General features: G+C 48.0%; 1 protein-coding gene across 2 annotated transcripts; it reads left to right on the forward strand.

The window, feature by feature from the left end:
- The first annotated feature begins 3884 nt into the window (after positions 1-3884).
- On the forward strand, positions 3885-19051 carry NRIP3 (nuclear receptor interacting protein 3). Of its 2 annotated transcripts, none has more exons than XM_027700545.1 (7): positions 3885-4345; positions 10809-10988; positions 11585-11667; positions 14854-14993; positions 15393-15445; positions 15549-15646; positions 16964-19051. In XM_027700545.1, the coding sequence occupies exons 1-7, from the start codon at positions 4172-4174 to the stop codon at positions 16974-16976; spliced, it is 741 nt and encodes a 246-aa protein (XP_027556346.1). In that variant the 5' UTR covers positions 3885-4171; the 3' UTR covers positions 16977-19051. The 2 variants fall into 2 exon arrangements, with proteins under 2 accessions (XP_027556346.1, XP_027556336.1); XM_027700535.1 differs by having other exon boundaries at positions 3886-4345; positions 16961-19051.
- The last annotated feature ends 8502 nt before the right edge of the window (positions 19052-27553 follow it).

Below are 27553 nucleotides of genomic sequence, written 5' to 3' on the forward strand. Positions count from 1 at the left end.
TGGAATCTGCTTCTCTAAAGTTTTCTCTTTCTGCTGGGGTAAATTATTCCTTTTGGACCTACTGCCTGCTGCTGCTGCTTCTGTTTCTGTAAATTATACCCCTTTGTCCTTTCTTCTGAGTTTTCTGCGGCATCTCTGAATTTCTTCAGGGTATGGCAACCACTAACAAATCACTTCTTTTTAGGGAAAGATGAGAAATCAAGGAAAAGAAAAAAAAAAGGACCGACCCACTTCCTGTGTTGCCTGCCGCTGCTTTCCTCCTCACCGAGAGGAGAGATGAAATGGGGGTGTGAACGAAACTCCACAGCTCTTCTTTCCTTGTGCTGATTAAGCTGCAAGCGTGACTGGGTTCTGAGCCAGCATAAACAGGCTGTAAATGGGGGTATAACATCGCTGGGGTTTAGCTCAGCCTGCATCACATGTAAAGCAAATTGCGTTTGCAGGCAGGACCGGTGTCGCTGTGTCTGCCACGTAGGGTGGCCGATAAGCTCATCAGAGTTGCGCATCCTCTCCACTCCCTCCAAGGGCGCTTGTGCTGCCCTTTGGTGCTGCCTTCCCCGTCCTCAGCTGTGATGGCAAAGGATGTGTTGGAAAGTCCGTGGAAAGCACCATTTCCCCTTGTTTGCTCTTCGCAATAGGTTTCAAAACTGAGGACAAAAGTACCTCTGTCCTCGGCTTTCCTTGGCCGACAGATGCCCTGGGCACAGGACAGAGTTCACTTCAAACCTGCAGCTCTGCTGGTACCTGCAGGGTCACCTGCCTCCAGTCTCCAGCAAGGTGTGCCACCCATCCATGCTGGCAGCAACCAGCATTTCAGCTTTCCAGCAGAGCCAGCCTGTCCTGGAGGGCAGGGCCAAATCCCAGGCTGGAGGGGTTTTCTCCATCACATCCCTGTGAAGCTTCTTTTGGCACTGGCCTTGACTGGAGTTGCAGAGGGATGCTCCATGCTGCTCTGAAGGCAGGAAAGAGCAAGAAAAGTGGTTTTGTTCCTTGAAGCTTTTCTTGAGTGAGAGACAGTGGTCATGCACTCCAGTGAGTGGATGGGAATTTTTCTGAAATGTGCCCCTATTTAGACACATCATATGGGGAGGGAGAGAAACGGTACTGGCTAATCTGTTGAAAACAAATGACCAATTTGGAAGTAAACCATTGGGTTTGAGCTCTCTAAACTGAACCCCTATTTCAGTGTGGATCCTACATAATTTGGGCAGATAACTTACTGCTTCTTCTGCTTTCCTCTTGCACAGGATTAAAAATCAAGAGGGGAATTAGGCCTTTATCTCATTTGTCACTCTTGAGCACTGAGCAGATTTTCTTCTGATCTGTTGTCACAGGGTGCATTTATCCCGTAGAGCAAAAGTGAAATTGCAGGGCTCAGACAAAATGCTTCCATGCTGGATGGAAATGCAGGCTGCAGCCTTGGAGCTGCTGTGTGAGGGGGCTTTTCATGCTCCACCTGTGCTTGAAGCTTTACTCTTTTTGCCATAAGCCAGAGCTGACTGGGCATTTGCTAGTACCTCAGGTAGAGTGCTGCTACTCCATGGAGCTTTTATATTAAAAATTGCCTCCTGGTTTCAGTAGCAGCCCTTCTGCTTCCTTCTGTGCCTCCTTGCCTTCAGGAGAGTGTGGATGTAGTCATATATCTTTATTTAATCAGCTGGAAGAGTGCCAGATAGCTCCCAAGGTGAAAAATAAGGTGCTTTTATCCTCCTGGCTATGTGTGCCCATAGCGGAACAATGGTCCTGTCAGGTAATGAGGCTGAGTCAGCACGGGGAATAAAAATTATCTCTTCAGATGTCAGCCCTGTTATCCTTCTGCATGCTGACATCTTCACTGAGCTTGGCCTGGCTCATGCGTAATGGTCTTTATGGGAGACTGTGAAATAATGGGCTCAGGTTTTATGGCGTTCTGCGTCCTCATCTGATTTTTTTCCCCTCTCTTCCAGGTCATGTGAGGAAGGGCTAAACATACACAGCCTGTCCATGGCTGCAGAGCTCAGATGTATAAGTTTACCCACAGAGTGTTTCTGTTTTGGCATCGCTGCAGCAGCTGGCATCAGCCCTGCTCAGTGACAGCCCCGCTCCCCATGCCAGGAGTGGAAACTTTGGGGTGCCAGTGGTGTGGGCACTGCTGTCTGAGATCCTCCTGCAAAGGGACCACTGTGTTCATGTGTGTTCATGTCTCGTAAGATTTACATTTGAAATGTGCCGAACTAAAACAAAAGGTGGTTGGTCTGTGCTGTTGGGGCTGGGGGAAGGTGAGCAGGGCCGGCTGCAACTCCTGGCTGCTGGGGCTGGATCCTGCCTGGCCCCCTTCCTGCTCAGGGCTTCGCAGCAGCTTGCAGGGAAGGGAGGAAGGAGAAACTGGTGCTGCGGTTTAAAGCAACTCTACCTGCTTGCTGTTCTCATTGCTTTCATTCATTTAGTTTTCCACATATCTCAGTTGCTGCAAAGGGAATGTCTTTCCCTGGTTGCTTTCAAGGGAACCCCTGTTTTCCCTCTCTGTGTTCCATGTCACTTTGGGCCTCCTTCCAAAACATTTTTCCCTGGCCTCCCCTGTCCCTTTCCTGTCAGTGACAGGAGTGGTTCCCTGAAGCTGACCAAAGACTGGTGGTGTCTTGGTGATGGACAGTGTGAGTCCAGGCTCTGTTGGTGGGGAAGAGCAAAATAGGGTAAATGCCCCAGCTCCTCACAAAGGTGGAAGAGCCCTGGAAGTCAAGCTTGGCATAAATCCTGGGTTAAGCTCCGCTTTTCTTGTGCTTTACCTAGTGCATCAAAGTTTTCTCTTAGTTTAACAATAAGTAAACCCACGTGGATTGTTTCCAGATCTGTACTGTCTATCTGAGGCAGAGCTGCATTTTTTCTGCACCTGTTCCCTGCAACAAATTGCTTGGAAAGCAGAAAGTCCAGGTGAGCACCTGCTGCCTTCACTCACTGTTGTAGTGAAAGAAATCCACATGTGCTACGAGTCCTGTTAAGAAATATTCCTTCTCTCACTATTACATCAATCAGTCTTTATAGTAGGAAAGTGCATTTAGTTGTTAATGTGTATCAGTTCACGTTGTACTCTGTAATGTAAAGAGGTAGTAGAATTTTACTGGAGACCGTAGTATTGTTCAAGTTATTGCTTTAAGTAAAACAAGTTAAAGGACAGCCTGGTCCTAGAAATAAGGACTTTGCTTCTTGAAAGCCTAGAGTTGCCCATGAAGGATAATGATACCCCTGGACAGCCATGGCAATGACAGCATCATCATCCTCTAACATGTCTTTGATCCAAGAAAGTGCTGGGAGTGTTTCAGAGATAAGTAACTAGAGCAAGACTGACTCCAGCAACACCTGGATCATTAGACAAGCAGTAAGAAAGCTGCAAAACTAGCTGCTTTGCAAAGCTGATTCGTGATCAGTAGTGTGAATGCTAATGATTAGTCAAATTAGTACCTGAATATTTGATGGGTATAGGAATCCTGTGAAAAACCACATTTAAGGCTCTCCAATTTGGCCAGGACAATTTTTGTGACAGTCTGCCTGGGGACTTGAGTAGACAGTGATGATGCAGATCAGTGCCAGCAATGCTTTGGTGAGGCCAGGGGCATCCAGACCCTGCCCCGACCCTTCCAGCCCCAGAAGTAAGGTCGCAAAGCTCAGCATGGCCAGTTGCACAGTCTCTGCGGGGCTGCATCACCCCAGCCCTGGGGGGCAGCGGCACCCAGGACCACACGGGTGCTGGGCAGCCGTCACCTGTCTGACACTGCAGACTCCCCAACGCGGCCACAGCAGCCTCGCCTGCAGGGGCTGTCTGGGGGGTGTGCTGGCTCTGTTTGCAGCTCTCAAAGCCCCACGCCGGTGCTCCGGTGCTCCTTTCTGTCCGGGAGGCTGCTGGAGGACTTTGAGAGCCGTCGAATGCCTGTGGCTCATCTTGCTTTCCGGAGGGGCAGCGGGGAGGAACGGCGCCGATTTTTTCCCTTAGACCGAGCCTGATCTCACCCGGCGTTGTTTGTGCAGCGTATTGCGATGTGCCCAACCCCTCCTTCCCTCGGCGCCGGCCCGAGCACCTGCCGGTCTCCAGACGTCACCAGGCTCCGGATATAAAGAGCGGCCGATAAAGCATCTCCCCGGCTCCATCTCTGCGAGCGGCGCATCTTCAGGGAGCGAGCCATACGCGGCTGCAAAGATGTTTTATTCGGGTATCCTGACAGAGCCGAGTAGAAAAGAAGTGGAGATAAGGGAAGCGGCGTCTCTCCGCCAGCAGAGGAGGATGAAGCAGGCGGTTCAGTTTATTCACAAGGATTCTGCAGATCTCCTCCCTCTGGATGGGCTGAAGAAGCTGGGGACTTCGAAAGATACTGTAAGGCTTTGTTGTGTTTACTGGAAGGAGACTTAAGAAGCTGGTAGGGCAGTGTCTGTATTTTGTCTTCGTGCCATTTGTCTGTTGGGAGGAGAAGTTGGTTGCTTGTGGAAACTCATTTTAAAAAACGAGACTTTTATATGTAAAAGGAAGGGAGTACAGATATGATGCTAGCTATAACCAGAGTTGCCTTCTTCTACTAGGTGGTTTCAGACACCTGGCACTCAGATCTAAAAGCTTTTAATTTCTTTTTTACTTTGGTATGAAAATATGACAGCATTTGCAGTACAAAAATCTTCTCTGAATCAGAGTAAGCCAAAATGGCTTCAAATAATACATACATGCAAACACATGTGTATGTGTATGTAGGCACAACACGTAATCATAAACATTCAATAAAGTGCAGTCACTATTATTTCAAAATATAAAACTGTCATGATCATGCATATATGGATTTTTTAAAATAAAATAAAGATACATAATTTTAGGTTTAAAATATTTACATCTACAATGATCCATGTGATCCTGTACTTGACATATGATATTATTCATCATGTACAGGAGCTGGAGAGCATTTCTAAATACTTACGTATGCAAATGTTTGAGCTTTCTCTAATGGGAAGGATACTTAAATGTAACATCAAAAGTTCTAACATAAGGAACAAAATCTAGAAAATATATCCTACTGAGGAAAGCTCCTTTACTTTTTTTTTGGTTAATTGTTGCAAAATTCTTGCACCCTGTAAACCAATATTTTTTCCTTTTTTCAGCACTTGATATGGGTTTTATGGGCAAAAAAAGTAAATCTTTTTATTTTTAGTGGCGTAGTTTTGTTCTGTCACAGCCTTCCTGCTCAGCTGAGTTAGGCTTGGCTCTGCCTGCCTGAGACAAGTGGAATGAGTTGGCTGTTCTCTGCAGTGCGCATGGAGGTGATTTTTTTTGACATCCCAAATGTTTTGCAGTTGTAGGAAGTGAGGGTCCTGCCCAGAGAAAGGCTCCCTACTGAAATTTCACTACTGAATTGCAGCTCTCCCATGGGGAGCTACAAAGCGCCTTTCAGAGAGTGATGGTGTTGTTATTACTATTACCTTCAAAGTCTAAATAACATGTCGTGGCTCAGTGACCCAGGTTGAGTGCCTGGTGACAGGTTTTCTGCTCTGCCCAGAAAAGAAGCAACAGGTAACAGGAGCCAGGGGCACTGAGCACTGAAGTCCTTGGCCCCACAGCAGCTAGGACCAGGTTTTGTCTCAGCATCAGGGGCAGAGCATGGGGCTCCTTACCACCACCTTGGTTACAGAAACGTCACCCGAGGTTTGCTCCCTGCTCCTTGTGCCCACACTGGCTGAGCCATGGCTGCAGCATCACCCCTGCTGCACCCACAGCTCCTGCAAGAAGGGTCCATGTGGGGGTCTCTCTCCAGGGATATTGCAAAGCCTTGGGGAGGTCCACAGCTTCTGATCCCCTCTAAGGAAAAAAGAAAGTGCGGCATGGCGCTGCCCATCCTGGCTACCCTGGCTGTGGTGGGTCTCTGGCTTGGGATGGGGTGGGAACTGAGCTGGTATGGGCCACCCCACCACAAAACCCCCTTGTCCCCAGGCCACAGCAGGGGCTAATGGGACAGTGTGCACATGTGGCCAGGGCTCCCTTGACCACAGGGACCCCCATGGGCCGTGTGGGGAGTCCCCAAAGTGACAGCACTGGCACATGCCCAGGCTCCTTCCCACAGCACTGGAGAAGACACCATGAGTTTGAGGGATGTTGCAGCAGGTCATGTCACAGCGAAGTGACGCTGCGGGTACTGCCGTGCTCACACCACACGCAGCTGGGGTGGACCCACCGTGTGTCTCTGGCTGCTACGGCTGCCTGGATGTCACAAGAGTTGTCCCTGGGAGGAGCAGGAAATTGTGCATCTCTGAGACTAGAGAAGCACCTCTAAAATTGGGACCCCACCTTGACACGGCCTCAAATTGAGAGGTCCGTGTCCAGAGGGGCTGAGCTGCGTGGTCAGGAGGCTCAGGGCATCAGAGGTCTTTGCCTGAGGCATTTGCACACCTTTCTTGTGAATAACTGCACACCTCCTCACAAAGCAGCACGTTCTCATGCCCAAGGCTGTGTACCAACTGTGGTGACGTGGGCAGAGGGGCTTCTGACGTGACCAGCGTTATTAATGCAGGGTTTCCCACGGGGTTTTCCAGCAGCCCTGGCAGGAGAAGAGAGGAGGTAACAGCTCCCCAGAGACGGGGACAGGTGGTGAGAACAGATCCTGTCTGTCAGGGTGGGAGCTGGCAGCAAACACTCTGATTTTGGGGAGAAATCCCCTTCCTTTTGGCCACAGAGCAGAGGGTGCTGTGCACAGCGAAGGAGCAGCAGGTCACCAGGGTGTGGGTGCATTGGCATCTCCCAGTTTTACTCAGCTCCTGAAGCATCTCTCCTGGTGATACCATGTACAGGTAGGTTTGATAAATACTTGTAATGATCTGTGTTAAACTTATGATAATTGCCAGTGTATTACTCTGGCTCAGATCGAATTCTAGCTCCTTCCTCCCTTTACATACTCCACTCTGCCTAATGTGAGACCAAACTACAGCATAGCATAACCTACATTGAATTTGGCAAATGGAGGGCTGGATATACAGAGCAGAAATGGTTTTGTTTTGGTGCCTATTGGCCTCTTCCCTGAAGCCCAGAAAACTGGCATGATATGGTCCTTAGCTGGGATGTGGGCTTCCCGACACGGTAACCGTGACCCCCTTCCCAACTTGGACAGGGTGTGCTGGCTGTTGGCAGCTCCTTCTGGTGCTCTGACACTTCTCCCTCACCCCGAGAGCTGCCGAACCAGTTTGAAGAGGCGTTAGTTGGAACAGTCCCGCATCTTGTCACAAGCTGGGAAACAAAGTTATAAATAGCAACAACAACAACAAAAAGCATTTCCCCCTTCCAGCATGCCCTCAGAGCCTCCCCTGGGCACCATCAGGACAACTCTGGGTGTCCCCATGGTGCTGGCCCCTGTAGCTGGTTGCAACACTGCTGTTAATTGCAGTGCATTCAGTTGTCCCCACTTTTCCCACACCCCTGGATTTGCTGTGTCTTGACTGAAATGCAAAAGTCTTTGATGATACATGCACTGTCTTGATCAGAGACCTGGCTGCTGCCTGGGCACTCAGGGGTGCAGGGGGCAGCTCTTATCCCATCTCATCCCCCTGCGAGTGGGACTGACAGCACACGAGCACAGGATGCTGGTAGAAGACGTGTTTGGATGAAGGGTGGGAAGGAGAGAGAGAAATTGGTTATTTCTTGGGATTAGCTCCACTGGTGCATTAAACCCCCTTTTTCCCCCCTACTGTTTAGGTACAGAAGAGAAGGCAAACCCCTTGAGATGGGTTTGGGGAGGGGAAGAGCCAGCATTTTCCCTGACTTTCATCTGCACCTAGTGAAACTGTTGTTGATGGGTCTTGTTATCCCCACATCTAGAAGCCAAAATAGTGGGAAAACTGCCAGAAAGAGAGAGAGATACTGCAAGCTGCAGCAATGCACTTGCTTATACATCAGAGAGGAACAAAGCTGGGCAGAATTATTTGTATTTTTGACAGACAGCGGTAAATAGGTTAAGCAAAAGCTGTGTCTCCACTTGCTTCTTTAGGTTTCTACTTTGACATTTTTAGGGGATTACAGGTTTTTGCAAAGTCTGAGCTGGAAAGGGAGATATGAAAAAAATCCTGGTTTGTATTTATGTAGTGCTGAATGATACTAGGAAATATTTTTGCACTGACACAATGAAATGTAACATTTTGTAATTTATAAAACATTCACTGGGTTTGTGCAAAGCAAATGAATACAGTACCAGATAGTCTGAGTTACTTCAAATACTGTTCCTGGCTCTGTGGCTGGCCCCCACTGCAGGGAGAACACAGCTGCCTTCTCCACTGCTGTCACATGGAGGTTTTTCTCCTCTACCTCCCTCCCAGACATGGTCCACTTGCAGTTTGCCAGCAAAATGTGCATTTGCAAATGTTCCCTGACACATTATCTGTTTACCAAGTACGTGTCCATCACTTGAGTCATTTCCGTGACTAACATCCCTCACTCTGTTGCACAAGAGTCAAGGGAAACACAAGTTAAAGCAAACTAATTAATAGCCTGAGACAGGATGGTGCTGCAGGGAACGTTTTCAGCCCCCTCTTGCTAGATTATTTCTGTATTGGAGCACAATGTAAGGAGCATTTTTTTCCCCCCACAGGCAGGATTTGCTGCGGTTTTCAGAAGAGCAAGTGTCAGCAAAAGACAATCCTGTTTGTGATGGTAACTCATCTTCACTGAGTAATGAACTTTTTCCTTTTGGTGATGGATCCCACATAGGATTCATAAAACCAGGGTCTCAGAAAACCCATGTATGTTACTAGTTAACAATCCATAGGAGAACTTGTAGTTAAAAAGATTTAGGTTTAATTCAAGGGTAGATGACAGTTAAGGGAACAATGAGGAGTGTGCTGGTGATTGAGGCCGGACAGATCAGAAGAGGACCCAGACTGTCCTGGATGATGTAATTCAGAAATTTCTCTTGGTCCTGGCTGAATGGAGCTGAGCATGAGGAACTGGTCACTGTATGACAGACTGCCTTTTGGCCAGCTGGGTCAAAGCTGAGTGAACTTCACTCATCTACTTTTACTGTCTGTCCAATATCTCCTCTTTTTTCACTTTTTTTTTTTTTTAATGATGTGAAGAATTAATCCTCCAGATGTGTTCCTGAGCTGCAGGCATACACAAAGGGTAAGAAGGACATCCCATCCACTGTCAGCAAACCCTAGCTTGCATTTTTGCTCGGATGCGGAGCATTGGAGGTGATCACAGTGCTGACTGTTCATCTTGACTTCTGCCTCATATGAGGGAGTCCTTGCTTCCAAACTGATTTGCTTGTCCCTGCACACAGGGATAGTCCAGCCAGTCTGCCTGCCTTTAGTCTAGTTAAGCATCACTGGTTCCTGCTGTTCAGTCTCACTGGGAAGGCTGGTGGTCACCGGAGCAGAGCATGGAGGAGGCAGCACAATGTCAGGTCTGATTCCTCCCCACCATGACTGTGGCTGTGTTATTGCCTGCACACAGGACATGCTCTCTGTCTTGGTGGTCAGACACAGTACCTGCAGCCCAAAATGGTCATGGAATTTTATTTCAAGTCACAGGTTGCATGCAGAAATAAGGACAGCAAAAAGTGGGGACAGAAGGAGATGACATGTCCCGGTGACCACTGGTGCTGGATGTATCTGCCCAACCTCATCAGTCAGGTCCAGTGTAACAGCCCATGTTGTGCCTACAGCGGGATCTGAAGCGCTAACATGGCTGCAGTTATTTTAGGATGATGCCAGGTTGCATTAGACTTCTGTAAGTGCTGTTATTTAACATGCTGCACAGACAAGATGCTGTGCACAAGGGTGTGCACTGGCCAGCTAAGGGAGCCGTGGTCCCAGGTTTTCAAAGTTATCCTGAATCTGAAATTCTCCTGGAACGAGGAGGTTTGCTTGTTCAGATGTCTCTGCAGACACACAGGCATATTTAATTTGAATGCAAATATTCAGGAATAAACCATTAAGAATGTCTCACTGTGGACAAATTAAAATCCGAAGGAAAGGAGTAATGGGGAGGGCAGATTAGCCAGGCAGAGAAATGAGCAGATAATCAAGCAGAGTCATTTCACCTCCAGCAGAGTATGTGCATCCATCCGTGGCAAACATTAAACATAAAAAGGCTTTTGGGAAAGCGGTTGGAGGAGATTTTGAGAGGCAACATGCTTCTCACAGAGCAAATGGAAATGACAGAGAAAGCAAGAGGCTGCTGCATGAAGTTGGGGGTTCCTGGGAGAATACCTACCCTAGCTACCTACCTCAGACTAGCTTACCCCTTCTCTTCCTCTCACTTTTCTCTGGTGGCATGCCCCTCAGGATTGGTCCCACTTACCCTTAGCAGCTAAAATGAAGGGAAGAAACACAGGGCAATTTTAGACCAGGTCATAGACCTTCTTCATAATTGGCTGGTGAATTTAATTGGAAAGGTAATTTGTTACATCTTAATTTTTCACATCACTACAGAATTCCCAACATCCTTATCAACAGATGGAGGCAATTATGGCTGAAACACTAACTTGAAAAAGTTGGACTTGTTTTGATTCCTACATGCAATCAAATCTTGAACTTGAGTTTGGAAAAAGAAAGGCATCCCTCCAAATTCTGGTTAAGATTTTGAAAGTATTATTCCCTGTATAATACAAAGCAGTTCTCTTTAGTCAAAGCCAGGTCTAGAGCTGTCTAGGAAGAGTACTTGTAGTCTAGGGATCAGGGAGAGTGACGCTTTAGGGCATCCCTCCTGCGAGAGCAGTGCTGGCCCATGGGCACCACAGGCAGGCTGGTGACGCAGGTCACTGTGGCTTTCCTCTGACTTCACCCTGCTCTTCTGTGTGTGTTCTCTCTTAAAGCAACCACATAATATCCTGCAGAAACGCCTGATGGAGACAAATTTATCGAAGCTACGAAGCAGCCGAGGCTGCTGGTCTCCGAAGGGTGATATCCCACCACAGACCAACAAGCTGAATCGAACCAAACTGGGAAGCTCAGAAAAAACGGAGGATGAAGAGCTCATAGTAGTGAGCTGCCAGGTAATAGTCCCTCCACAGTCTTTTGGGGGTTTTTCCCACAACTTTTATTTCTGACACCCTCAAGCTGTGGTCTTGTTCTCCATGTTTCCTGGTTAAGGTTGTGCTCCCTTGGGACTGTCACAGCTGTGGGGATGCATTATCTCTGTAGCTCTGGGCTGCTGTGGCAGAGACAGCCACCTGATATCACAGAGCAAACTGTGATGGATGTCTTCCCTCACACATCAGGGTGGAGAGGGTAGTTAGGATGGGGCAGCATGCTGAAATACTGAGGCGTAATTATCCATGGCAAATCACTGTGTTCATGGCCTATTTGTTTTCCTCAAGTGCCATCCCTTTTTTCTTTCTCTTTCTTATCCCCATGCTCTTTTGTATTTCCCACTCTCTGCAATATCTCCCCCTGCCTGGGGCTGCCCTTTCTGCTCTCTGCAGGGGTAAAAGGCCCAGGAAGGGCTCAGGACCCAACACACATCTAAGTGTGCAGTGCAGCAGGGATGGGCTGGCATGAGGAGGTTTGATGGGGACTGGTGTGTGCAGAATGGAGACCCTGGACACCCTGCACTCCACACATCATCTCTCATCTCTTCTTGCTATTGCAGTGTGCAGGGCAGGAGCTGAAGGCTGTGGTGGACACTGGCTCACAGCACAACCTCATGTCGTCTGCCTGCCTGGACAGGCTAGGGTAAGTATCCAGCTGGATTTCTGTGTGGCAGGAACATGGCACCTGGCAGCACAGGGAATGCTCCTGGGGCTGAGGCTTTGCTCACCCCAGTGAGGACTGTTCTGGGAGAGAGTGCTTTGGGCTGTGCCTGGGCAAGCCCCTGAGCCTCCTGTTACAACCAAATTCTAGCCCAGTCTTAAATGGCAGGGAGGGAATCCCTTCAGAGGGTTGGATGCATTTGTGTTTTTTCAGTTTGTTTCTTTCAGCCTGTTTGTCATTCAGTGCCTCACGAAATAGCTGAACCTCCCTCAGCCTTCTGAGTCCCTGGGGCAGGTGTGGGGCTGCAGCTTCGCAGGTCCCTGTGTCAAGGGGCTGTTCCCACTGGTGGCTGCAGCACTGCTGGCCCCAGCACGTGGTGTAAAGGAGCTGTGTGGATGCATGTGTTTGAAATTTGGTGTCTGATGCTGATCCCAACAACAAATTTCTCACGGTTAAAAACAAATGAAATATATTTCTGGAGTGTTAAGGAGGTGACTGCCAGCCATTTGCAGCAAAACCCTCTCTGATCTCTGAGGAGCAGGATCAGGCATCAGCTCACAGGGTATCAAGCTGATTTTGGCACTTTATTGCCAGTGGAGTCATTGCTTTTTGTAGCTAACTTGCAGTGATTATGCAAAAAAATTGTACCTGCTCCCTGAGCGCTACTGCATGGCCCTGAATGAGTGGTGCCAACGTTAATTACTTATTTGCACAGCAGTGTTTAGTGGCTGGAAGGTGGCTGTACTTCCTACAACCTTGTCACAATCTGTGGAGCAGCTCAGCCAAGCTTAGGGATGGTCACAGTGCACTTGGAGGGGTTCTCATCACGCAAGGTGCTGTACTGGCTGCTCTACTCCTCTAAGTCTCACAGTGATGCTCTGTGACAGTTTATCTGCTCCCTGTGTTACTTATGTGTGGCCAGTGTAGTTCTTGCAGCACTGGTCTGCTGCAGCAGAGCTGCCCTTCAAGGACTGCTGAAGAAACAGGTTATAGCCTGTTTTCTGCTCTCAGGTTTTGGGGATTCCCTCCTGATCTGAGTGAGATCACTCTTGTAGCAATCAGCCAGGCAGCTGCAGTTACAACAAGGCCCATGTCCCTCCCTGGTGTTACTCCTCAGTGATGAGCAAGCTGTGGTTCCTGCAGGCTGGGACCCCAGGGACACCGGCGTGTACCGGAGACCCACTGCGTGTGCAGGCAGAGGGACACCCATCCCAAATGGGCTGCCAGCCAGGGCACGCAGCAGGCAGGGCTACCTCACAGGCAGCTGCCTTCAGATCTTTTGCTCTCTGTGGTTTTGGGGACAGAAGCTAAAGCCAGATTAGCAAAGTGGGTTAAAACCAGGGCTTTGATGCCTGGCTCGCTCTGCCGTCACTGTGGTAGGTCCTGTGTGACAACAGGCACTGCTCCAGCATGTTCTACTTCAAAGCAGTCCAGTGGCAAGGATAAAACATGAGTTTTGTTTAAATCCAGCCCTGGAAAGCAGCAGGAAAGAGGCATACGGGGTGATTTTGCATTTAGGGGAAGGAAGAGGCCCCACTGTGTGCTTTACTGTGGGCTGCTGCCTGCAGCCGGGGCTCTGCAGCTCTGGGGATGGGCTCAGCTGCCCAGGTCTCTGGAGGACTCAGCACCTCAATGCAGTGTGCAGGTGTCTGAGGATCAGGCTCAATTCCTCCCTTCTCTTTCAAAAACCTTTTTGCATCTTGTCATGATGCCACTCAAGCTCTCTCCCTTGGGAGAGAGTGGAGTAAGCTCACAGGTTGCCACAGTGTGAGAAATCCCCTGTGGAGCTGTAGGTACAGGAGGAGGCCAAGGAGCTCATAAACTTCTCATTGATATTTTCCCACTGATTTTAAAAGCCAGTCTCCAAAAAAGCAGCAGAGGGGATTCAGCTCCTTCTCCCTGCTACCTCTCCCAGTCCCTGTACCTGTGCCAAATGGCGTGGGCAATGCCCACCTCTGTCCTGGGGCTTCTGCCTCTGAGGGGGCTGGTCCGCCCAGGACAGACAGACAGACACACACATACACACACACACACACTCTCACTGCTGCAATGCGGCTCAGCAGAAAGGCACCTCAAATAGATGAAAAGTGATACGGCTTTTATCTGAGAGAGACATCAGCGCCTCAAACTGCCTTTCCATCAGATTCTTGTTCAGTTTAAAAGAGAAACTGAAGCTAAATAATTAATCAGTATTGTCAGACTGGTTCACAGGGTGTAGATAGAAGAGACAACTGTACCTGAGGTATTTCTGACATCCATTTTTCCTTTCCTTGGGCTGAATGTGATTGATCTGTCTCCATTTTCTCTGAACAAACCCAGCAGCAGCACCTAACAAACTAACAAAAGTGTATTGGGTGTGTTGCCCCAGCTGTGAGCCATGTTGTTTAGCTTGGAGCAAAGGAGGCTCAGGGGGCACCTTATCACTCTCTACAACTACCTGAAAGGAGGCTTTAGTGAGGTGGGAGTCGGTTTCTTCTCACCGGTAAAAGTGACAGGACCAGAGGAAATGGCCTCAAGTTGTGCCATGGGAGGTTTAGTTTGGATATTAGGAAAAATTTCTTCACTGAAAGGGTGGTCAGGCCTTGGAACAATCTGCTCAAGGAAGTGGTGTGATCCCCATCCACAGAAGTGTTCAAAAAGTGTGTGGATGTGGCACTTGGGGACATGGTTTAGTGGTGAGCTTGGCAGTGCTGGATAGACAGCTGGACTTGATGACCTTAGAGATCTGTTCCAACATTAACGTTTCTATGATTCCATGGGGACACAGTGTTGGTGTCATCAGCTCCACTAGTGGAAACTGGAGTGGACTATCCCTTCCTTACATCCACACTGCATTAGGAGCAATTTTATGTCAACAGCTTCCCCAAGTCTTGAGGAAATGTAGGAAAAAGATTCCTCAGGTAAAAACCAAAATCCAGTACAGAGCCGTGTTTGGGGCAGCCCCAGAGCGGCGTTGTGGGTTGTGCTATGGTCTGATGTGAGTGTGGGCTGCTGGCTGCCTGCAGGGATCCACAGACAACCTGCCAGGGAAGCAGCTTTCCAATAACAGCTTGGTAACATGAGCGAGCTAAGAGCACTTCAGTGTAAGTACCCTCCAAACACTGTTTGCTCCCTGCTGGAGCAGCCAAACCGTGGCTGGTTGATGTTAGAAGTGTTTTCAATGCACAGGTTAAAGGAGCATCTCAAAGCGCTCCCTGTCGAAGACGAGATGGTTTCGTTGCCGAACAAGGTGAAAGCCATCGGCCAGGTCGAGTGTCTCACCCTCATGGTGGGAGCGGTTCCCGTGGAGTGCACTGCCCTCGTCGTGGGTGAGTGTGTGTGTGTGTGCTTCCTCTGGGTATGGGCTGGGGTTCTACTTCCTCTTACCCCAGCAGCAAAAATGAAGCTTTAGAAAGATGTTAAAACTAAAATAAAGCAAGTCCCTGCTTGGCCCTTCAGCAGGAGGGAGGGAGGATGTGTCCAGCAGGGCTGTGCTGGCAACACCAGGCTTGGCTTCTGCTCTGCCACGCCAGTGGAGCAACCACTGCATCTCCCTGTAGGTGCATCTGCCTGCCCTTCTCTGATCATCTTCTCCTCTGGAATCACTCAGTCCCTTTACAAACAGGGGTTTATTTAGCAGAGCAGCCATGAAGGAAGGATGGAGTCACTGACAAAAAGCATAGGAGGGCATTTTGAATGTATAAATCTGAATAGTCATGTTTTTTCAGAAGACAATGAGAAACCCTTCTCCTTTGGGCTGCAGACACTGAAGTCTCTGAAGGTAGGGGTTTTCCAGCGGGGTGCTTACCCATGCTGGTGGGGGGAGCTGGGACCACTATGAATTGCAGTTTTCCCTCTTACCTAAAGGCATTTATTCTCTACAGTGTGTCATAAACATGGAGAAGCACCACCTTGTTCTGGGGAAGACAGACAGGGAAGAAATCCCGTTTGTGGGCAGTGACAGCGCTGCAGCAGGAGAGCAGTAAGTTGGCTGGGGAGGTGAGCTGCATGTGCATCCTTTAGCCTGATGGCTCAGTGCCCCCCAGTAGGGGCATGCAGAAGCCCCCAGATCACTGCTGCAGGAGACAGAGAGCTTACTGACCCTGGGAGAAATTGTTTCATCAACTCATTTAGTTTTGAAATGGAGTCCCTGTCTTTATCAGCAGCCTTTGTCAGCTTTTGCTGCTTTTTTTGTGGTAAACATTGCACATCAAAGTGAGCGTCTGAAAAGACAGGCAGAGGGAAATGCCTTAGGAAGTGTACTTTTTGGAGGTCACTTGGAAGACTCCTTGAGTTCTGCTTTGACATTGTTCCCAAACAAACCTTTTTCTGGAAAATATTTATAGAGCAAGGCTGGTAAACCCACATCAATGTTCGAGAGAGAGATCCTGCCTGGAGATAATGGTGTTGCCACTTCTCCCTGCATTGCCCCAGCTGTCCTCCTGCCAGCTGTTCCTGGTGTCCTGGACTTTTTCCAGCCTTATCTCCCCAAAGAAAGATAAATATATGCTATACCTCCTAAATGTGTGTAGCTGTGGTGCCTGGATCTGCAGGCAAGCAGGCAACAGGCAGGGCAAACCCTGTCCTTCCAGGCACAGCATGAGGCTCCTTCTCTCTGAGCGCTGTGAATAAGAGACGTATCACTGGTTCCTGCCTCTGACTTAAGAAACCGGCAGGCACCGAGTGTCTGAGAGGGGGATTTGCACTTAATGTGCCTTCGCAGGCAGCACTTGTGTTTGCTGAGTGATGAGCAACCTAAAAAACGTTTCCTCACTGCTTAAGAAAGCATCTTTGGCAGGTGATGCAGGTCAGCATCTTCTTTAGCTGCCTGTCACGACCAGCCACAGTCATTTTGGATGTCCTGCAGCCCCTGTGCAGCTCCAGCCTGCTGTGCTGGACACCACCGAGCTCGAGGAGCCTGGCAAGGAGCACACCTTCCTCAGCTAATTGTATTTATGGTCCTCGGGGAGTGCCTGAGGGATGTATGGACTAGCACAGGGAGTCAGGAAGAGAGTGCACGTGCACCTGCTGCGTGCCCAGGACAGCCAATGGCCAGGAGAGCTGGCAGTGTGTGATCCCAGGGAATGCCAGGTACAGCACTGTGGGGGAACCATGCAAAACCCTGGGTATTTTCCCTGTCTCCTTTGAAATAGGCATGTGAGAGATGCAGTCGAGTTCTGTCACCACTGCAGTGATAAATTATTTCTTAGTACTGCATTCAAGGACAAATTATGCTGCCTTTTTTTTTTCATGAAAAATGCCTATTTTATTGAGTATCTTCTCCCTCCTGTTCCAGCAGTTTGGAGGCGTAAAGAGAAATTGAAACACCACAAGAGCTTGACATCAAAGGAATCCTGTGCAGCTGTTCCAGATGAAACAGCAGTGTGCTGCTTTGAAAACATTTATACTAGGCTACAGCTTGAGTAGAGCTAAATGAAATCCTGTTTGTAGCCAGTAATTTAGAGATATTGTCATGTTTATCTATGTTTTTTGAGAAACAAACGTGTGCTTATTTTCTGGACTTTTCTATAACCTGTCCTCTTTATTACAAACAGTTGGGAAAACCTTATGAATTTCTTCTGATGAGAAAAATACTTTTTATAGTGACCTCGTATGAGTAATTATATTTAGCTGTCATTAGAGGCTATCAAAATGAGATTTTTATTAATGATTTTTCCAGGAACTAAGCATTTATATTCACTTAATTGATATTGCCACATTCAAATGGCCATTACCAGGAAGTTACTCAGAGCAAAATAACAATGTTAATACCACCTAGGAATTATAGCTCATCCTGTTAGCATAGTATTGTTGCCATGTAATTAAGGATGCAACTGCTGGCTTGATGAGAAAGAGCAATTGCATAATTATTAATGGGTTAGAGAGTTCTCTGCAGGGGTGTGGCAGAAGCACAGAAACAGGGTTTGGGAGGGCTCCCAGGGTGATCTTCCACAGCCCCCAGCTCACTGTGGGGTTGGCATAGGGCTCAAAACCCACTGAGGAGGGATCCTCCAGGCAAGTCTTGGCTGTCTTCCGGGGGAGGTAGTCAAGAAAATTAATCATTGTACTGAGCAAAAAGGCACCAAACAAGCACAAAAATATGTTGTCTGGAAAGCATCAGATACAGAGCCTCAGTGGTACATCAGGACCCAGATGGCCCCAACATGCCCTTGGTTCTCCCCTGGCACCAGGACTGGTGCCTCTGCCTGCCCAGCACCCAGCCTGAAGCACCCACAGCAGCCAGGCTATGCGCTAGTGTGGGTTATCACCTCCTGTTGCAATTTAGTGCTGCTGCCAGAAATGCCATATTTTTTATATCTATCTACAAATTGCCTGGGATTTTAGGTATGACACTAACCTGGATTACCCTCAGGGTGAGGTGGGAGTCTTCGCCAAGACAAGTGTTTCATTTGGTGTTCCTGTCCTGTAGCAGCAGGGTTGCTACTTCCCATGTCACTCGCTTGCAGACCAGAACAAACCTACGGTGTTGCCTGGGGAGGCCTGGCCTTGCACAAAAGCAGCTTTCTAGATTTTTAAAAGCTAATAATTAATCATTGTCATCTGCTGAAGAGGCACCTTTAAAAATCAGAATAATATCTTTGTGATGTTGTGCATCCACTGACAGCCAGTCCCGCTGTGCCACAGGAGCGAGAGTGCTGCTCTGGCAGCTCTTCCTTGGCAAAAGCCCTTTGGCCCTGGCAGGCACAGGCTGCAGGGTGGCTTGGCTAGGCTTGGGGGGCTCCTGCAGGATCCAAGCTGCTCCTGCCCCTAATCCTCCCTGCATCCCTGGATGCACCACGTGCCCAGGGATCCCACTGGGCTGAGCATCAGCTGCAAGTACTGACAGCATTGCTGACGTTCCCACTTAGGAAGTGTCTTGATGGTCCTGGGTGAGGACCAGTAACTCTTGTCACCTCATGGCCATTGGCTCATATCTGGAGCCCATCCCACCAGCCAGGCTCCTGCCAGGTTTAGCCAGTCTGTGCCCACTCACCTGCCAGGGCATCTGAGTTGGAACTTTATCTCCTGCAGTGGGTTCGAACCTCTTTTCGATATTGGGTATGTCTAGCAAATCTGAACTATCTGTATTTTGAGCTATTTTCTATTTTGGTGATAAGTTTCAGTGCTTTCTCTACATACAATATTTTATAAAACACAGCTATATATATATGTATGTATTTACAGGGGTGGGCTGTGCAGGTCAGTCCTACTGATGTGTTGTAGAAATATTTCACATATATTTCAATATTTCAAATATATATGAAATATATTTGATTATTTTATATGCTATGAGTTTGGTATTTTGGTACTTTTTTTCTTTCTGTGCTTATTACTGTGCTAAATGTCAAATTAAATCTAAATAAAGTTACACTGATATTGCAATTTATTTGCTTGTTCCCTGGATATGCTGGGTTTTTTTGTTTGCAGTGCAATTCTCTGCTGAGAACAGGAGTTAATTTCACTCTTTAGTCTGACGGGGCTCCGAACTCTTTTTGGAAATGCTGTTGAGAATTTCCATCAGACCAAAGAAGAGAAGCAGTGGAGATGCACTAATCAGGCAGGATAAATGGCACAAGACACTTGAGTTAAATGTGAGCACTTGAAATCTCAGCCTTTTGTTGCCATGTGTCTCCCTCCCAGAGAAGGTGTGAGACAGCTGAGTGTTTATGCTGTGTTTGGCTGTAGCTTGCTGGGGCAATGCCAGCCAGTGCAGGCAAATAGGAAGGCCCTTTGTAAACTCTGGAAAACTAAGAAAAGAAAGTGGCCTGAACAAAAGACATTCTGAGGTGAGGCATGTGTGCAATAGCAATGTGACCACAGACAGAAGTGCAGAAGCCTGAGTTTAGGGTCTTCCCCAAAAGTTTGAATGTGAATTTAGGGACTTGCTGTCTTTGCCTGGATGGGCTTTAGTCTGCTGCAGCAGTAGTTGGGCTCTGTATTACCAACGAGAAATTATCCTTTCACCCACTCAAAGTCCCACAGCAAAAACCTTTGGTGGAGCAGGAACACTCCAAGCCCAGTAAAACTGGCTCTCCTTGGCGCTGGGCTGCCTTTCTCTGAGTGTGGAAAGAAACCAGGCTCCAGCAATAAAGTGGAGAAAAAATGAGGAGGATAAATGTACAGGCAAAAATAATGTCTTATGCTTCCTGGAGCTGCTACAGGTTTCTAGGCTTACTCAGACTATTCCTGATGCTAGAGAGCAGAGTCCTAGCACATGCAAATGAAGAATCAATGGGCAAAATTCCATTCATTCTGTGCAGAGCAGGACTAGCTCTGGTGCTGGAGGCCTTTCAGAGGTGGCTCCTGTGAACAAGATGCTCTGTAAGACAGGTCAGCTGCCATAGGAGACAGGTGCTCACCTCAGTCCATAGGGATTATAGACTACGGGAAGTAACATCAGATCTCTGTATCCACACAAGAACTTGCATGGCCACAGAGGTAAATGGTAAAGCAGCTGAGTGCTACAGACCAGCTCAGCAAGCCCTCAGTGCTTGATCCTGCTTATCTGCAGCACAGGCGTCTGTCTATGCATCTTTGGCAACCTCTCCATGACATGGGTTTGCAGGAAGTCCAGGCATTGCCTTGTACCTGAGGGACCTGCTGCCTCTTGGCAGGTGGCTGGAGGCAGAGAAGAGAGCAATGCTTGAACCATCTGGGGTAGGAAGGACTTGGGAGATAAAAAGATAGCTTTGAGAGGATGTTATGAGAAGCCCCTGGGGTGGCAGTGGGTTTTGTTGAATGATTTATGCCCCAGCTGATTAACACTGTCATGCTGCACACAAACTTCTCACAGGTGAAGGCAAGCACAACCCCCTTCCCAAGTAGCCTCAGGAAAAATGAGCCAGCTGCTCCTTGGCCAAAGGGCTCCCCAGGACTGTCCTTGAGCTCATGTGGTCAGCAAAGCGTGGTGGGACAAAACACCTTTGCCCCCTCTAATGTCTTGTCTTCATTTTGGTCATGTGTAAAGCAGAGACAAAGCCTGCAAAGAAGAAGACATTAAACAGAAGCCTTGGTGGGTCCACCAGAGCTTCAAAAGCTGGTGGAACATGAAAGATCTTGATGGTGGGGCTCTTGCAATTAAGATGGCCCATGTGAGTAAGACATCAACCCTCGCTGAAAATTTTAGAGTCCTGGTGGAGAGTGGCTGTCAGGCTTCCAGTTTGTGTCTGTGTTTCATTGCAAGCGATGCACCCAAGGGCACGTGGGCAGGCAGTAGCAGAGGAGGAGCACCCTGGGGCTCTCCCCATGACCCCACCACCTCCCACCACATCGGTCCAAACAGCTATGAAGCTGACCAGACATTGTAACTCCTTCTGGGCTGGCCACCCTGAAGCAGCAGCTGCTGCTGCTGATCCAAGTGGAAAGCCAGAGGCCATTGCCAGGAGTAGCCCAACAGCAATTATTCGCATGCATTTTGTGTCCTGCTGAGATCCACCAACATTTTTTCATCACCTCTATCAGTGGTGCAGCTGATTAGATGAGACTTGCTGGGTCATCTCTTCACAGTTATCTCCAGGGTAATCTGTTATCTAATAGTTCTCTGGGGAGGTCCTTTTTATGGGCTTTTCTATTACTGATGATAACATGATGCTCAACATGTTGTGAAAACAAATGTGATTTGTATGTCTCAGATAGATGACTTATTTTGATATAAACATATGCTTTAGGGTTGTGTATTGCTGCATTTATTTTATGGGGCAAACATCGGTTGAAGTCTGTATTGCTTTATCACCTGCTCACTTAATAAATGGAGGTGAGGTATCAGGTTTCTATCAACTGAAAGTCTGCTCCTTTTCCTAAGGTGAGTTTTCTCTTTTCTCCCTTTTTCATGGGCTGTGCACTGCAGGGGTAGCTCAGCCATGTGCTGGTCTCCTCCTTTTCCTCCTCTGTTAACAACTGCATGGCTGACGAAAGGCTACAGTCTCTGGAGATGACACTGCAGGTGTCGGTGACATTTCACCAGAGGTGGCATTGCTGAAAAGGCAATTGATTTAATGATTTTGTTACTAGAGTGGTGCTGCCACCACTTCCCCAGGATGAGATTTCATCACTCTCAAAGTGGGTGTGAAGACAGTCAACAACCTAAAAATATCAGGAGTTTAGGAACGACAGGAAGCCACGACAGCAGGAGAACTAGCTGGGGGGGATGGTGCTGCAGGGACTTTCTCCCTTTCTTTTTTTGAGTGCAGTGGGATCAATGCCTGGGGCTTGTGGCAGCCCCCACTGTGAAACACAGTTGGACTCTCCAGAAAAGCTTCTGACTCACACAAGGGGAAGTGGTGCAAAGCTATGTGCTCACTAAACGTAAAACAGCCCAGGTGGGGTATCTGCAGAAGGTGGGGAGCTCTTAGAGCCTTTTAAGCCCCATGTGTCTCACCTCTGCTGCCCACCTCTCCCCCCTGGACAGAGGCAGGGCCAGCACTGATTTTCTGCTCACTTCCTCCCACCCCTCTTTCTCAAAGACCAGGAGAAACAGCCTCCTCCCTGCAATGGAATGCAGACACCGCTACCGTAGGTGCGAAAACCACCACCCAACTCTTCGAGGTGCCTCCAGGGGGTGCACTGCCTGTGGGGCTGGGACAGCCTGCACAGGCTCCGTGCCCTGTGCTGTGGCATCTGGCAGTGCCTCACTGCTGTTTGTGCGTGGCTTGGCTGGTCTGGCCCGGGCTGAAGCTGCAGGGACCATGCTGGGGCACAGCAGGCTACAGTGTCCCTGTGCTCTTGCCAGGCAGCAGCCCCTCGGGTGACACGGGGGCTGCAGAAAGCTGGTGCCCCAGCTTAGTGGCAGAAGAAAGGCAGCAATTTCTCCTACCAAGGGATGAAGCACTAAGAGAGGGCTGCCAGGAAGATTAGGGTGGAAGACCTGGACCCACCCACCCAAAAACTTTCACTGCTGGAAGGAAACGGCAGGGAAGGCCAACTACCACTGCAACCCAGGGGTGTACAGCTGGACACCTCATCTTCCAGGTGTTGCCAGCTGGGAAGCATCTCAATGGCAATGCTGGCAAAGGTAGTGTTGAAAAATACTGCTTAAGGAAAGGAGCAATATTGAGACCTGTGACCCCAATGAGAAACCAATGTATTTTAAAGTGTTGCTATAAACCCCAGTACTCTGTTCCTCCACAGACAAATTAGACGGAGGAAGGTGAGTGATCAGGCGCTTGATAAATGCAAAACATATTGAGTCATGGAAAACAAGGGCAAGAAGAAATTGTGCAACACCAGAGAGCACTGGCTATTAATTTGAAAATAAAAATATAATTGGGAGTTCATCATTGGTCTTTCCTGGATCACGAATCAAAAAATCTCTTCAAAATCCCTGGGCGGAGGATAAAGCCCAGCACGAGTGCATTGCAGCCCAATGACCTGCTTTTATCCAGGTCAGTGGAGACCAGGACATATGAAAAATGATTAGGACTTTGCATCTAGCCTTTTTGGGTGCTGGCAGAGAAGGAGAAACGCCATAATTGGGCAAAATGTGTCTTGGAACTGATGTAACAGGGAAACTGGGCCTCAACAGTGCAGTCATCTGGGAATCCGGTGAAATGGGTCTCCTGTGAGTGGTGCCCTGGGAAGGCTGTTTGGCCTTCTGTTTGGCTGGTTTAGAGAGGAAATCTGGGGATTTTTAACTCCTACTCACAGAAAGCTTCTCTGCTGAAAGCATCGTCATGTTTCTTGGTTTAAGCTTCAATGACATTTTTCAGATTTACTTTTAAGGCTAACAGAAGGGGAAATGGGCTCTAGTTCCTCTAGAAGGAGAAGACAGTGTATTTTTAAGAACAAATTATGCATGAGGACTAATTAACTTGGCATTTACAGCTTAGCATTCTCCTGGGTAAATTTTCTCCAACCAAGACCACGTTTTGTTGCAAGAAAACTTCTGCCAACCATCTCTTTTCTCCTGCTGCTTTGTATGCTGTGATATTAAGGTCATGAGCCATCTTCCAATGTCCTGCTCAGTGACTTCCAATTAACTAATGAGTCAAGTGAGGATCTCAGGTGTGGTTTAGCTGTAAGGACTGAGTAATGTCTCAGTGGGGACATCCCTCTTATGGTCCTGGTCAATGTTTTAATAGCTATAAAGTGCCAAGTGGGATAGGCTCCTAGAGGGGCTTGCTACAGAGCAACAATTTAACAGCAGAGCTGCTGTTGTTTCTAATCATCAGAGAGAGGAGCTCTGAAAAGGTCATTCTAATGAGGAGAAGGAGACTATGTAGGTGAGGAATTTATCTCTTCCTCTAGTACTAAGGCCTTTCCAAATAATTTGCTCTCTGAGCATGCAGTGGTTATGGTTCGCAGGCTGGGGGGATGGACAGCCCAGACACATGGGCAGGATGAGGCAGGCAAAAAGCTCTTGTCCTTGCTGCTGCGGGTGTGAAGGGCACACTCATCAGCAACCTGTCCCACCACAGAATCTGTTTGCTTGTGCTGTGCATGTGCTTCAGGGCTGTGTGGCACAATTGGGCAGCGCTCGCTTTACCTGGTGGGACGTGCAGCTGAAGACAGAACGCGTAAGCTTGTTTCAACAAGGGGTGCTGAGTTTATGCTAATAATATTTGGGTGTTATTTAACTCTCAGTAGAGTCCTCCCTCTCCTGCAAAGATCATTTTCCACCCCAGGGAGCATTTCCTGCCCTCAGGAGAACATTCGACAGTGCTCTACTGGGAATTCACACACTATCTAAGTAGTTATTGTAAAGAAGGGAAAAGGGGTTCACCTGTACCTATCCAGAGACCATCTGAGCATGGTGTCAGCTGAAAAAAACCTACTTGGAGAAAGCTCAAACGCAATGAATCACTGTAGTCTGTACAAAGGAAGTTAATAGGATACTCTCATTCAAAAATTGTATTAGAAGACGCTGATGACAACGAGCCCACATCAGTTGCTCTGCCCGCACTTCCGCTCTCTGCCATCCCAAATCAAGTTAAGGTGATACAGATGCACCTCTTATTGCTTTAGGGGAAAAATATGGCTTGTTTTTTCCTGAGGATCACAGGTAACTAATGCAATAGAGGCCAGGCACAGCAAAGGCAAAACCCCAGCCTTGGCACTCTGATCGCAGTGAGGTCAGTGGGGTATCCCCAGAACCCACCTTCAGGAGGGAAGGTCTCTGCATGACAAGATGAAGGGTTAATGTGCACCAGCTGTAAGACTAGTTTGTGGGAGTGCTGCAGGTCTGCACAACTACGTGCTCATGTGCAAATAGAAACCTCGAATTTCTTCTACTCTTTTAGATTTTATTCTCTTGATTTTTAAGCCTGAATTGATGCATCTTTGACTAGCAAGGTCAGTTATTCACTTTCCCCACCATACCCACAATACCAAACTATAAACATAATCGGTGGTGGTGGGTAAACAAAGAGACCCAAAAGACACAAACACAAAATTCAAACAAAACACTCAGTTGTAAAGCCCAGAAGCTCTAATAAGGAGTCCAGTATGTTAAACATGATACAAACAAAATGGACTCCGTGTCCAGGTCTTGAGGCTGGTGAGTGAAAGTTAGGGTAACTTGGCAAGTGAAGAAGACAGGCAAGATGACAAAAGTTAGAACATGAGGTCATGAGGTTTTAGTAGAATTAACTGTGTGCTAAGATAATCCATAGGAGATTGGTGTTAATTACCTACTGTCCCCACAGCTCTCCTGTGTGGAATATGCTGCTTACCCGAGAGCCCATCACAATAGCATTTAAGTGGTGTAGAAGCAGTCTCCCAGGGAGCACTGCTCAGAATGGACTGTCTCCAGGAAAGTATCAATCTATGGGAAGAAAACCAAGGTTATATATTAAGTAGAGTCACTTGTTGCATGTATTTATTGACCTCCCCAGAGATCATGGCTGCTCACCACCACTAAGCTGCAGGCTGGCCCAAACTGCTTTCAAAGAAAGCCACCCCATTCTCTTTCAAAAATGCTCCAAATTTTGATCTCTGAGTTGATGCAGTAAATCTCCTTTCTGCCTTTGAGCCGAAAGAAGTGGGTGCTCTTGTCAGGCAGAGAACAACCAGAAGCACATCTCTGAAGCACATGATGTACTGAACTCTCTGGAGACTGCTAATGATGTTTGATTAATTTTCATTATCAGTATGAGCAAGCTTTGAGCTCTCTCTGCATCTGTCTTATTTAGAGTTGTCTTTTCTTTCTCAGTTAAATAGCAGCTTCTACAGACAGTGATCTAATTGTTCCCCTGCACCTGCTTGAAGCCATCCAAGTTAAGGATGGACATTGAGTAATTTGCAGTACACGTGATTTGGTCTTTAAGACTCAGATCAAATAAAATGGAATAGCAGATTAACCAGTAATTGAGGTACTGTGTAGGCTGATACTGGGGTCACAGAAATGCTTAGGCTAGACATCCCTGAATAGCGGACTGAATCAAAATACACATGTTTGTGGTCACCAAGAAGCAGGACAAACAGCCTTCCGGTGGATACCCTGAGCTCACAACCTACAGAACGCTTTCCGCCTGTGGGGGCAATGAGCTTTTGCAGTGGATTTTATATCAAGTCTTTGCAGTTCTGAAAAACTCAGCAGCCAGGGCACACTGAGTTCAGTTGCTGCTGGGGAGGCAGCAGCCCAGGAAGGGTTATCTGCTGTGACCTGTGGGCCTGTCAGCAACCTCCAGTGCAGTGCAGGGAGTACCTCATGCTGAGCCCTGTGAGGGTGAACCCAGCTCCATGGGTCATGCAAGCCTTTCAAGTCACACACAGAGGCACGAGGCAAGGGGTGCTCAGAGCACTGCAGTCAGAGGAAGGGCGCACAGGGTCTGGCTCACCAACACAGCCACGGTGCCCCTCTTACAGGCACTTGCTGCTCCAGGATGTCCTGAACTCATCTTTATGCTACACATTTTTCAGCTATACAGCCAAAACCATCAGCTCCAAAGACTTCTGCCCGGACAGCTGCTGGCTTGACTGATCTGTATTTGGCCCAAGTCTTCACTATTGCAGTGCCAGGAGGCACACAACTTTTGGAAGATTGGCAGGACAAGGTTCCCCACAACAAAAGCAGATCTTTCTCTCCAGAATATTAGTCGGAGCAACTCCTTGCCATCTACTACATGAAATCAGGAGTTACCTGAAGTGCTGTTAAATGTTAATTCGCTTCAGCATGCATGGAGAAACAGCACCAATGAAAAAAATATATAGTCTCTGCAGCAAAACCAAAAGTTATTCCTGACTAAATTACCAAGCAGCAGTGTGCAGTGTAAATGGCAAATCAAACTCAGCCATTCTCCCTGTGTTTGGGTGATGGAGAGTTTAATGCCTCTGCTCTGATGATCAAAACATCACTATTTCAAATAGACCTTTTTTCTTTGTAAAATGCTCTTCATTAATTGAAGGAAGAGGCGTTGTCTGGGTTGAAAGTCAGAGCCTGGGCACGCTGTCAGATGCGATGAGGCAGTCAGAGGGAAGCTCGCAGGGAGCTGCTTTGCAGGGTGTTGTCATGGGAACAGAGCAAGTAGGGCATCCGCCGCTCCGCTCCGTATCCTCCGCACAAACTCTGGCGATGCAGTGGCATAAAATCGATTCTGTTAGCAGCGATAGGAGAGCCAGCTCTCAGGTTGTCTCTGTAGAGATTTAATCTGAATGAAGCACAAAGGCCAGAATTTCCCTCTATGTAAAAGTGATGTCACTCCCTCTGATCTGAATGAAGCAAGACTTTTCACTACCCGAGTGAGCACCAAGGCGCAGACATCAGCGTGGAAGGACTGACATTAAAAATACCTTGTGGAACCACAATTTCTGCTAAGATCCCTCCAAAATGAGTTCACCTTAGAAAGCAGTTACTCAGGATCATGTTTACTTAGATGACCTTGCTTGATTTTTTGTGCACATTTTAGTTGCCTATGAATTTGACAACTGTAATGGTTAAGGGCAGCAGACAAAG

The sequence above is a fragment of the Neopelma chrysocephalum genome, unplaced genomic scaffold (genome assembly GCF_003984885.1).
Source record: "Neopelma chrysocephalum unplaced genomic scaffold, ASM398488v2 Primary Assembly neopelma1_24, whole genome shotgun sequence".
In the NCBI taxonomy this organism is placed as follows: domain Eukaryota; kingdom Metazoa; phylum Chordata; class Aves; order Passeriformes; family Pipridae; genus Neopelma; species Neopelma chrysocephalum.

What these genes read in the sequence shown, in the direction of transcription:
- NRIP3 (XM_027700535.1), top strand. Translation starts at nt 4,172, where the DNA reads ATGTTTTATTCGGGTATCCTGACAGAGCCGAGTAGAAAAGAAGTGGAG. An exon ending in TCATAGTAGTGAGCTGCCAG is followed by an intron (nt 10,989 to 11,584) that starts GTAATAGTCCCT and finishes TTGCTATTGCAG; the next exon opens with TGTGCAGGGCAGGAGCTGAA. An exon ending in AGACACTGAAGTCTCTGAAG is followed by an intron (nt 15,446 to 15,548) that starts GTAGGGGTTTTC and finishes TATTCTCTACAG; the next exon opens with TGTGTCATAAACATGGAGAA.